The sequence below is a fragment of the Orbicella faveolata genome, unplaced genomic scaffold (genome assembly GCF_042242905.1).
Source record: "Orbicella faveolata isolate gen_17 unplaced genomic scaffold, um_ofav_v1 contig_12, whole genome shotgun sequence".
Lineage (NCBI taxonomy): Eukaryota > Metazoa > Cnidaria > Anthozoa > Scleractinia > Merulinidae > Orbicella > Orbicella faveolata.
In genome coordinates, this window is record NW_028301539.1 from 19,536,825 (window position 1) to 19,549,103 (window position 12,279).

The 12,279-nt window shown below is 37.3% G+C and overlaps 2 protein-coding genes across 2 annotated transcripts; both read left to right on the forward strand.

Annotated features, from left to right (window-relative positions):
• The first annotated feature begins 5,432 nt into the window (after positions 1-5,432).
• On the forward strand, positions 5,433-10,454 carry LOC149117019 (uncharacterized). The gene is made up of 4 exons (XM_089282703.1): positions 5,433-7,927; positions 8,380-8,488; positions 8,822-10,032; positions 10,337-10,454. Exons 1-4 carry the CDS (start codon positions 7,038-7,040, stop codon positions 10,452-10,454), a joined length of 2,328 nt encoding a protein of 775 aa, XP_089138829.1. The 5' UTR covers positions 5,433-7,037.
• Positions 10,418-12,219, forward strand: LOC149117020 (uncharacterized). Its single transcript, XM_089282702.1, has 3 exons — positions 10,418-10,540; positions 10,839-10,963; positions 11,418-12,219. Exons 1-3 carry the CDS (start codon positions 10,487-10,489, stop codon positions 11,851-11,853), a joined length of 615 nt encoding a protein of 204 aa, XP_089138828.1. The 5' UTR covers positions 10,418-10,486; the 3' UTR covers positions 11,854-12,219.
• The last annotated feature ends 60 nt before the right edge of the window (positions 12,220-12,279 follow it).

Below are 12,279 nucleotides of genomic sequence, written 5' to 3' on the forward strand. Positions count from 1 at the left end.
TTGTGAAGGAGCTTGATTCGAGTTCTCGTTTAATTTGAAACTTAAGGCATGATGACTGACGATTGAGGTGCTTTAAATATTAAATGTAAAGCAAATGAGCAAATGATTTCAGGTCTAAGTTATATAAACACAAGCAGTCACTATGGCAGCAAACTGGCACAGAGACAGGGGTCTGGCCGAGAAAAATCGTGTGGTTCTACATGCTGCGAAAATGGCGTTTTGGCAAGTGTATAACATAGTGATTAAGTACAATTGCATTTATTTATCTGAACTGTGGTGTTTTGGGGTTTTGGATCAAGTCAACAATTTAGCATTCTGAAATAACCAGTGAGTTTCATAGCTAACATTTCGTCGAGCTGTGATGCTATTTTGGCAGATTAATGGTTTCTTTCGTATGCAATGATTGGAAAGGTCATTTCTATATTCCACTTAGCGAATTGTGTTTTGGAAACGTTCTTGGCCTATTGATAAACAATAGATCGAATTTTCGGGAAGAGCACATTATCATTCGAAAAATCGCAGCGACTTTTTGAGAGGAGCGAATTATTACTTGAAAATTTGCGGTTAATCATTGTGCAAAGCGAATTAGCGTTCAAAAAACCGCGCGGATCAAAACAATAGGTGCCACGAAAATGCGGGGAAATTTCCTGGAAATATCGTTTCAAGCGAAATTTCTTCGAAAAGCCCTGAAAAGCAGGAATTTCGTCAAAATTCATTTGCATTACTTTTACACAATACTGTAGATAATTTCCATGAGCATATTTTCTTAGCATATTTTCGTGCCAAATGGAGGCTATTGTTTATATATGCTCATGAGAATGGCTCAAGATTGAGTCTGAAAATAAGCTAGCATCTACAAAGTAATTCAAATATATTTTAGTGAAACCCTCAACATTTTATTAAGTTTTGAGATCTATAGGATGAATTGTGGACTTCCTTTGCTCACAAGTAATTAAGACAGCAGGTGAAAATGCCCTTTTATAAGAAATTGTGCCGTTATTTGCTCAAGTGCGCAATTAGGCGAGTTGTGCGCATGAAAAATTAGCTGGGCTGCACACCCTTAGGTTCTCCTGTATGGCTTGAACAAGATTGTGTCATTTTAAATTTCTAAAAATGAAACTCGTGCAAAAGTGCAACAACCACTGCATGTATCTGATGACATCGCAGATCGGTTTCATCCAAGATCTCTTGAAGGGTTACCCCAGGACTAGTTAAACATTCTACCACACGGATAAATTGCCCTTCAGATACTACCATTTCCTTTAGGAGACGATTGCACATTGCACTGTCTCCTTGCCTGTAAGGAATCATGTCAATGGTGTATATTTCAGCTGTTGCTTCTGCCACTTGGAATTTTTGGGCGATCTCCCCAAAAGATTCTCCTCTACACACCATATTTGAAATGCCACCTCTTTTTTTGGAAAAGTTTTTATTTTGCCAGTATTTGAAGGATGACAAACACAATAGTCTCCATTTGGCCGGAAAATGTGCTGGGATATTTGTCCTTGACATTATCTCTTCCTCAAAGCCACAGTTTTCCTCAAGGTACACTCTCGGAAAACTGTGTGCTTCTCGAACAGATAATGCCAGCAGACAAATATCTGAGCATATTTCAGAATCTAATGCAGGTTATTGTTTCTTAAGTTTATTCTTGATGTTATGATTGTACGATATATATGGAAAAAAGTTATGATGACACATTTTGGTTGAAAAATGACCTGAACCTTATGTAGTAAATATGAAATTTTCTTCCATTTGCAGCTTAAATGTTCATGTTATTGTTTTCACAATATTGTGGTTCTTGATGAGTAATTTCTTAGAGTTTGATTTTACAGCAAAGATTAATGATTAATAAAGGTTGAAAAGTCATGATTTTTTATCGTTAGTTTTATTGCTAAACATTTTAGTTATCCTACGTTTATTCATCATCGACAAGAAACAATGGAATTTGTCTTCAAATAAGAAACATTTAATCAAACAATTGATATGACAAGTCTATTCTTAAATGAAAGGAAAATAAAAGTTCAGTTGGATACAATACATGCCCTCCACTCTTTTCTTTTCCTTTGTTATATAATTCTTAAGGTACCTGCCCAGGCAATTTTTCATGTTCTCAGATGCGATTGATTTTTGGCCCATTTATAGTTGATGTTATCTAATATTCAAAAAGTACATTTTTATTGCAATCTCTAGTGCCAAAAACGTTCTTACTGTTGTCAAAGTTACGCCTTTTTAGCGGAAGTCACTTCCATTGACCGAGAAAGGATCTGGGTCAGTTACTAGGCATGCAGTTGAGCATGCAAATTTATAGGCAGCGGTTTTCACCTCAGAGTCCTGCAGCATAAGAACCAACAAAGATGGCGGCGATAGCGGAGAGTTGCAGTATACTAACTGCATCCGGAGAGGCTTCATTCAAAGCCTTCTGTGCTGAATTTCCAAAAAATGGGTAAGTCCACATGATTTTGTGTTGTGTGCATTTTTTTTCCTGTCATCTTATTGGGTGTTCTTGTATTTGTGATAGATTTAAAAATGTTGCAAAATTATGAACTGAAGTCAAATGAAACGCCTGACAAAGGCCATGCCAGATTATATAAATCGCTTTGGAGATTTCTATGGGTAAGTTGCTTATTTGCAAAATTCTTCTTAGTTTTTTTGATGGTTTCGTCTACTACATTTGAACAGTGCTTGAATATGATCATGATACTCTACATGTGCACTATCCTTCCCTGCAAGCAGAGGATTCTTATCTTGTTCATATTCCTATTATTTTCACAGCTGTCTTTACTGCTGTCATGAAATAAAACTGGCAGTCTTTTGGCTAAACATAGATTTATTGAATTATTTATGAACTTTCAATATCTTGAAGCTCTCTATAATTATAATGCACCAAAAGCGGTTTCATCTGAATGAATAGTTTTACCCAAAGTTCAAATGTCCCTTCAGTGAGTGAGTGCAGGATTTGTATAATTTCACGACCCATGTATAGAGGGGCCAGTGGGGTAATAGAGGGTGTATGGAAAATATGACACACTGGGAAGAGAATTCTCAATTTCTAAATCTGTAACTGAAATGTAAGTTTTCTCATTTTCATTTAGTTTGGAAGCAATATGACTCTTGGGTCAATGGTCTGTGGAAGGCTGACCTATGTATTCCCTGCCACCCTGAAAAGGGTGATGAGGGCAATCATACCAGGTAATCTGGAGAAACCAGATCCAATCCATTCAACGGTAAGTTCAATGTCTTGGTTTAGTTGTTTTTTTGGAATAAAGATTCATCAATAGGCCATTTCCGAATTGCCTGTGGTCTCTTTTCCAAAGCGAGGTGAAGTGCAAAATTTTTACTATGAAAATGAGTTTCATTTATTTGCAAATATTACTTATTGTCATATCAAAGGTTTTTCAATTGAAGAGTCAAAAGACAGCTTGAAAATGGAGATAAACCTTTCCTGAATGTTTGCCTTGAAAGCCTCAGTTCTCTTATGCTATGGATGTATGAATAGTCTATTGTTGTTATCATTTTATGTGTATGGATGTGGCTGAAGGAAAATGAGTAGATGAATTGGAGATGCCGACTTGTAGGAGCTGACTCCTTGGGGTAGATGACATACTTTCTGTATTCCGGTTTTTATACAGTTCCCCGAAACACCAGCTATCCAAAATCATTCTTGTGTAATGACTTCCACTCTCCCACAAAGTTCTTTGTCTCCTTGGTTATTCAATATAAAGTAGTGTAAGGAAAAATGTATAAATGTTCATTGGCTTTTTGTTGTTTTAAGGTTTACAAGGTAACTATCGGAGACCTAGCTGCTGCAAAGTGGCCAGCACAGAAGACAAAGATACATTTAGATAGCTAGAGCCCAACAGTTATTATATTTTTACACACATAACTTATAAGAAATTGTGCTAAATTATTGGAAAGTCGTAATTATGAATCAGTGAATTTCAAACTGTTGATCCCCTCTCCCTGTGAGCAAACCCCTGAGCACTTTTTTTTACAGAATTTTCAATGGTAGAGACCAATGAGCTGTCTAAGCAAAATAAGGCAGAGAAGTGGAACTTCTCAGTATTCCGATAAATATTTCTGTGAATTTGCCAGAGTAAGCTGGTCACCATGTTTTATTCAGTGATGTAAAAACCAAGAGGCCATCAAATGCTCCAGGTCAACTAATACCAGATTCCTGAGACTGGCAAGATGAGCAGGTGCACTGTACATGTCATTGCCCTGATAAGAGGGGGGAGGAGTGTGGCTGCTGAAATTGACTGATTTTTATAAATAAATAAATAATAAATAAATAAATAATTTTTATTATAAAAGTTAAATAAACATGCCAAATGACTTATATTGCTATATAATAATTCCAGGAGGGCTGCTATACACTAAACAACCTAATCAAAATTTCCTACCTCATAAGCCACGAAGCCATTCAAATTATTGTGTCAAGGAAAACAGTGGATCTCTATTTTTTCCTTGATTAGTAAATTCAGTTTTTTATTAGAAGAAACACTATCTTGGAAATTTATGGTCACAAAATATCACCTTTTAAACAAAATCAAAAAATTAAGTTGTCTCAAAAAAAGCTGTTATAAGGTAAACAATGGAAATATGTTTTGTATTAAAATAATGGTCCACAGCTATTTCCTGTCTTATACAAAATTACCCATATCATAAAAGTTTGTTGAAATAGCAATATTTGAAATAACAAGAATTGAAATAGTCAAATTTTTACTTATTAGAAATCAGACTATTTGTTGACGGAATTATTAAAGATTACATGGATAGTTATAATAATTATTGTTTTATTTTCATGCTACTCTCCCTATAATAATAATAATAATAAGAAGAAGAAGAAGAAGAAGAAGAATAAGAATAACTTTATTATTGTGTCAAAAGGCAGTAGCCGAGGGGAGAAGTCCCCTCTACTAATCGTGGACACCCACCAAGTAACCTAATTAAAATCATTCATTCAACTCTGAATTACAAAATATTTGTGGGCACTTATACACTATATAGAAACCTAATTACAACCGTTAACTTAGCTAAAAAGACTACAAATATATTAAAATTATATATCTTAAACCCTATTAAAATATTAAAATTACATATATTAATCGTAAAACTTATGTAAACGAAGAGTCATTCTCGGCATAGGTTGCAGCCTTGACAGTCACTAACATTAGCAGTTAAAGCAGTAAGATCCTCATTACGTATGACGCTTTTAAATTGCTTCAAAGAGGGTAGATTTCTTTTTCTAGGAGTGAGATCATTCCACAGTTTGGGCCCCTGGTAACGAAGTGAGTGTTTTCTATATGTCGCTGAGGAGAATTGTGGTAGAACAAATTCTCGTTTCCTTAAGTAATATGAACTACCGTCTAATTGGAAAAGATTCCAAAGTCTCTTTGGTAGTAATTTATTCTTAATCTTATACATAAAGATAGCAATATACTGTAATCGTCTGTTGTACAACGATGGTATGTCTACTTTTGCCATTAGTTTCTTGTAGCTAGAATGTTTATCCTTAAATACTGCCCTGAGTCCTCTCTCTTGTATGCACTCAAGCTTTCTCTTATCACTAGCCTTGCAGAAGTGCCAGGTGAGGTGGCAATAAGTAAGGTGTGGTAAGATTGCAGCTTTGCTTCTGTTGGTATCAGGTTTTTCAGTCTCATGAGGACTCCGATCCTTTTGGCTTGCTTTTTTACACACGTTGATATGATGGCTTAAGTTCAGCTTACTATCTATCGTCACTCCTAAAAGGTTAAGCTTCTCTGTCGACTCAATTCTGTTGCCTTGAATACTCGTGGTCGAATTTGTTATCCCTCTTTTGTTCTGCATTGCCATGGTTTTGTATTTACTATAGTTACCTTTGAGCATGTTGTCTCAATACCATTTAGATGCTCTTTCTGCATTCCTGCTAAGTGATGACTTTACATTTGCGAGATCCTTTCCTGCTTCATAAATCTGATGGTCATCTGCGTACATAGAAAGGTTTATATTAATTTCGTAGGCCACCTTTGTTTAACCTCCCAGTTGTGTGCAGATTTATCTTTGTAATACTTTGAAGTGGCTCTTCTTTTTGCCCTTATAGCATTTTTCCACAATGCAGTCATGTAAGGGACATCCTCAGATCTCACTCACATCTTTTTCAAGAGAAAGCATTCATCCACTACATCCTTCATTAGTGTTTTCCAGTAATATTCCTGGGAAACAAGGCAAACTAATTACCCCCTAACCAGTCCGGAATATCCCAGTATATTAGGACAGCTGTGACGTCACGAAGCTATTGATATCAGGGAAAATGGCGGACCTTTCATGGGGATGAAGAAGCTATGTTGTTTCCAGTCTCGCATAGAGCCTAGCCAGCATTATCCGGGACTTTTTGTGACCCAACGTTGAGAAGGAGAATAAACGGCCATTTTGGTAGAGTGAGAACCTGAACTGCCCTCCAATCATTGAGTATTTTTGGTGTTAAGCAACAATGTAGACGCGATTTTGTGGTGAAATATTAAGGTTAGTAAAGAGTATGCGTTATTTCTAGTATTTGCGTATTTTTCATTGAGCTGTGTATATTTTTTACTGGTTCTAGTGGTGTTAAAGTTTCATCATGCCAAATTCCACGGTTGTAAACAACGCCGAAATTTTGTAAACTCTTTTTGAATTTGAGGCCTTACAAGTGTACCTGAACCGCTGTTGTTATAAGGCGTGAATAATGCATCGTTCCTTCATATTTATGACAGTTGTTTTCAATTTTTCTCTCGTAAGTACATGGAAGAGCATATTCGAATGCTTGAGGCACTTTGCTGCATTTGTGGAGAAAAAACAAAGGGAAATGAGAGGAAAGAGGACGTCACTAAGTACGCCGACGAAGTTAAACAAATTTGGAATGTCTCTGTGTTGGTGGATTCACCTAATGTGCACCCCAGATTTATTTGCATGAAATGCAGAGTTAAATGCAGCAACAAGGACTATTTGGCGGGAAAGTTCAAGTCTTCACAAGAAGCGAAATTGTGGTCTCCACACAGTGGTGACTGCGCCACCTGTAAATGCCAAGTGGCTCGAGGCAGGCCCTCAAAGAGAAGAAGAGTAGAGTTGGCGAAAAGGAAGGCAAACATTTACATGGCAGTGACACAGACTCGGCCTCAGAACATGAGGATGACCAAATGCCTCCTAGAGTTTACTGCATGTCTATGGTTACAATTAGCGACTGTATCACCAAGGTACCCTACACAGACCAGTGTGCTAGTTTTCAGGAGCTATGCTCTGTTATTCCTAAGGCACAGCTGTTGGAACTTCTGCAGAACAGCCTCAAGGGAGTTTATGTTCTTCAGGAGGATGAGCTGGGTGACTGCATAGCTAAGGTACCCGAGGATATGCAGGCCAATATTGTTCAGCGAATTATTCATGAGCAGAAACGAAAGCTGCAGGTGGACTGCCACCCCTTTGCCCAGACGTACAAAGCGCTGGAAATGTTGCAGAATTTTGATGCAGAAGAGTGGTTTTCACGGTGCAACCCTATCATTAAATCAGTCATAGAGGGACTAGCTTCAAAAGAGAAGAACTATTTTCAACGTTGTTTAGCCCTGGAACACTTATACCATATCCATGGTATGACATTTGTTGGACCACCTAGTTTTATGACTAACATTAGCCTTCTTGCTGTCAGCAATTCAAAGCTGGTAGTTAACATGTTTGGAAAGGCCCTTCCTGGTGGGTCCTACTCTACTTTGAAGTTGTGGACCAGAGACCTTGCATCAGACCAAAAAGAATTTCCTCCTGGGGACTGCATGGTGGCAATTGACAATGACCAGATTGTCCAGCATAAATGGAAAGTGAAAGTGGGTCAGAAGTCAAGGGTGAGCGTAGTGACCAGTGTATGCCAGGCTGAAGTCAACTCCCTGGGTTCGCTACAAATTAGAAGTGATCTGGCTCCCAGGTTCATTGTAATGACAATTTTCATTCATAATAAATTATATCACTGACTGTGGGCTAGGGTATGGTCCACTAGCTTACAAAAGAAAAGCTCCTTTTATTTTCTGGTAGATAGTGTTAAATGGCACCTTTGACCATAAGAGAAGCAAATAAGCATTACATTTTTTTTTATTTTTCATGCAGTCCATTTCTTTTCCCTTACCTCTATGCTCATAGGAAAAAAGCAAACTCATAATAACAACAACAACAACAGTTGTTGTGGTTATTATGAGTTTAAAATTATTATTTTATTTAACATGGACAAGCTCTTAGCTCTTAGCTGTGACAGTGCAGATTGTAAGCCTTTTGTCTCCTTTAAAGTATGGCCTTTTATCTCCATGCAGATATTGAATTTTGAATGCTGACTGAAAAGGTTTTTTCATTAAAAATATTATTCCAAAAACAATTTAATTTTAGGTGCTGGCAGGACAATCTGAACAAAGCCAAAGATGACAAGATGTTACACGACAAGCTTCAGCTGGGACTCCAATTCTCAGATGAGATGCAGGAGCTTCTCAGAAGAGAGGTATGATTTATTATCATCAGAACATATCACTACCATAGATGTAACGTTAAGTGCCATTTTAAAACTGGTTGTTGTGTGATTCTTGTGGATCACATGTTATTGTCCAAAAAAACATGCTTCATGTACTGTGCATTTACTATGATAAACAAAAAAACAGTAAGAATTATTTATGCAATGTTCATTTCCCTGTGGGCAATCACAACACACAGAAAAAATAAAAACAAAAATTGTTTTCAGAAGCTTCCAGTCCACTCAGATCTGAATGATTTCTTTGGAACGCAAAAACATTTCCAAACTTATTTGGATTATGATTGTCTATTTGTTTTATTTCAGAACAAACTCATGATTCAGGAATGTTTGAAGGATGTTGTCTCAGAGCAGATGACCGAAGGGGGGAGATTCAAGGATGATGTTGATTTGCGAGTGGAGGAAATTAACATCAGAGAAAATAGCCGGGTGTGTCCAAACTGTAAAACGGTTTTGCCAAAACAGAAACGGAAGTGTGTAAACAAAGAATGCAGGGTGGATCTAAAAGCAGCAGAGAGAAAGCTAACTGGTGAAGATGTCCTAGGTATGGCACTTCTGGAGCCAGTAAAAAAGTATTTGTATAGATTCAAAGAAAATGAGGTTGTCATGAGTGTTGGCGATTTCGATGTGCAACCTGAGCTAAAAAAAGTGCATGAAGAGAGTTTGATTGAATGGAGCCACGTCCCATCCAACCACCAACCTGGTGCTGTGAGAATTTCTGTTTCTGATCCTGTTTTTGTGAATCCTAACTCACATAAGACAGTTACTGAAGTGCTGCGCCGGGTTGGTCAGACTGCACGTGTAACTCGGTATGGATTTCATGGACCTAATTCCTGGGAGTGGTTAACAGTTACAATGGATGGTCTTCCTTATCTTATTGCAGTCAGTATTTTAGAGGACACATTGATTTGTATTGAGTGCGGCCAGAAGGAGGGCTCTGGTGCTGAAAATGTTTCCTTCTATGGAAAAGAATGGAATGAGCACTCGAATGCATGCCACAATAGTGAAGAAAGTGTTGCTTGTGTTAGAGAGTTTGACTGGGTTGTTTTGTGTATCGGGCCTCTCCATGTGGAGATGAACATGGTGAGGGTATTCTTTGATATCAACTGGGATGTCTTCATTAGCAGCTTGGCAAAAGAACTTGGTTTTACATCTGAAAGTGCCCTCAACTATGCAAGGGGAGCCAAGAATCACCATTATTCTATGACCATGCTTAATGTCATGGAGAAAGGAAACTGGTGCAAATTGCTGTTGCCATATGTACGGGACAGAATGGGAAAGAAGTTGCCTCTGTCAGTGAATGATTACCTATATGAGTGGTTACCAGGTGTCAAATGCCACAACTACCACTACTTGTTTGAGCAAACTTGGCGCTACATTGGATTAATTAGAATGTACCATGTTGGCATCAGAAGAAACAACAGTGCCTATGTTAACACTGGTCAGTCAGGATTTGCTCCTCTGTTCAGTTTCAAGCCCTTCACTTCCAAATACCAGCTGATTGAGTTACATGATAGGTAAATGTGATACAAGATAGTCTCTTGCTATGTTGATAGCTGTTGATATGAGTTTTCTTTGGCCTAAAAATTTTCATTCAATAGTTGTAATCTTCATGTCGCCCACGGAAAAGAACATTACTGAGTTTGCTGTCTGGGTTTCTGTACGTTTAAATCAAGTTCATATAAATATAACTGCTTTAATTTTTTTAAAACAAAAGAACAATTATTTCAACAACATAGTGATTTACAAATCATCAGGGTGCTCAATCCAATAATTAAATAACTGTTTTACAAAATTTTCTTTCTTATTGCCCTCATGTAGATGTGATCGTACCCTGTACCCTGTGGACCTCAAGAATTTCATTGAGAAACACGAATCTGTGGCAGTAGTGGAAACCAATCTAAAGGTGAAGGCCTTGATGCTCAACTTGAGGAAGTGAACAAATCTTCAAAATGCTGGGAAAATAGAGCAATGACTGCAAGAGAGTGGTTAGCAATATTTAGGAATCATGACCAACTTACTAAGGTATTTTTTCTAAATATAATGGTGATAAAATTGTATTAATTCACAGCAGCTTGTTGCAGGAATATGTCAAACATTTCTATCAGGTAAAATGACATATTTTAAAATTTTTTTGTGGTTGTGGTTGTAGCCCCGGTCCATTATAGATAATCCCCTGTCAAGTGGATTTTCATGATGGAGATGCAGGACTAGGTGAATGTTTGTAATCATAATGGGCATGACATTACAACACAGTCAATAAACACATTTCTGTAGAATTTTATTCCTTAAGGGTCATTATTTCAATTGATTTATACTTCAGCTGCGTGGTACAACATTCTCATGGTTTGGCATGAACGATCCCAAAGATGAGGCCCAGTTATCCAGGAGGAGGGAGGATCTCAGTAAAGAAATTGTGGCTTGGCGAGTAACACTGCGACGCAAAAGGTGACCTTGTTGTTCCTGGATTGTAGATATTAATAACGACATGTATTACAGACAATCTGCATCACACATAGCCAGTAATTGGAATAGTTATTGATCAAGCCTATCAGTTATGCGGGGTTTGCTGCCAAAAGAAAATATTGTTTCTTTGTTTCACATGGTTACCCCTACCCTTATCTCCAAGACAAAATGAAAATTTAAAAAGCAATTCATCAGCTCAAAAAAAATTAACTAACGTGGTAAGTAAGTCAGGTAAATAACCTGTTTTGCAAAATTGGATTCTGTGTATTTTGAAGAGTGAAGTGGAACTTTTGTAGTACAGTAAGTTTGCCTTGTGTTTCCTGCAGTGCTATAGAAAAGGGCTCGTTTCAAAATAGTTGCTGTCATCCATTACATCTTTCTTATTATGTCGTCAATCTATAAACTTCCATTGACTCCCCTCCCAATATACCCACAGGTATTTGAGCAGACCATTCGATGAGAAATCGCATGCATCTGTTGATGGCAAGGTTCTTGACCCGAGTCTTGTGGATGTCACGGAAGTAGCCTCTGCCAACCGAGAAGTGGTATTCAAGGAAGTGCTCTTTAATGGAAAGCAAAGAGAAGACCTGCCCTTGACTCCTTTACATGTAACTAAAGGAGAGAGGGAGGTAGCATCTCAACTAAAGAACATGAAGAAAGCTGATTTAGTCAAAAGGATTGAAAACCTTGTATCCAAATTTTCAGATGAGTCAGCAATCAGATTTTATACGGAGCAGTTAGGTAACATCCAAAAGAAGTTGGCATCCACCAAGAAAGAAATCATTATTGCTCTCTGTGAAGAGATTGAGCAGCAAGAAGAACTACTCAACGTGCAGAATCAGGAAAACACAAAACAGATGAATGACATTTGAATGGTCGTGTCCTTTATTTATATTTAACAGTGAACAGTAATGATCTTTCAAATACAAAGTCTATTTTTCCTTCTCTAAATGAGGGCCATGAATATAAGTTATCAATTCTAAGATTGTACACTTTATTTGAAAGATCTTTGAAAATTGAAGGTATTTTGTCACTGTTTAGCAATGTACATTTATGTAAATAATGAAAGAACACTCAAGTAAATTAATGTAAATCATTATATAAACTTGTGAACAATTTGCCACTATCTGGTTTTCTGATACGTTTTCTGGAATTCAACAAGAAAAGTCGATTGTGCAAGAGAACATGTGTAATCTATTTTTAACTGCAATGCGAAATAACAAAACAGATATAGCAAAGGATGAGTTTAATGTGTGTGGGATTGAACTGGGGGGCAGCAAAACTAAACCACTCTCACT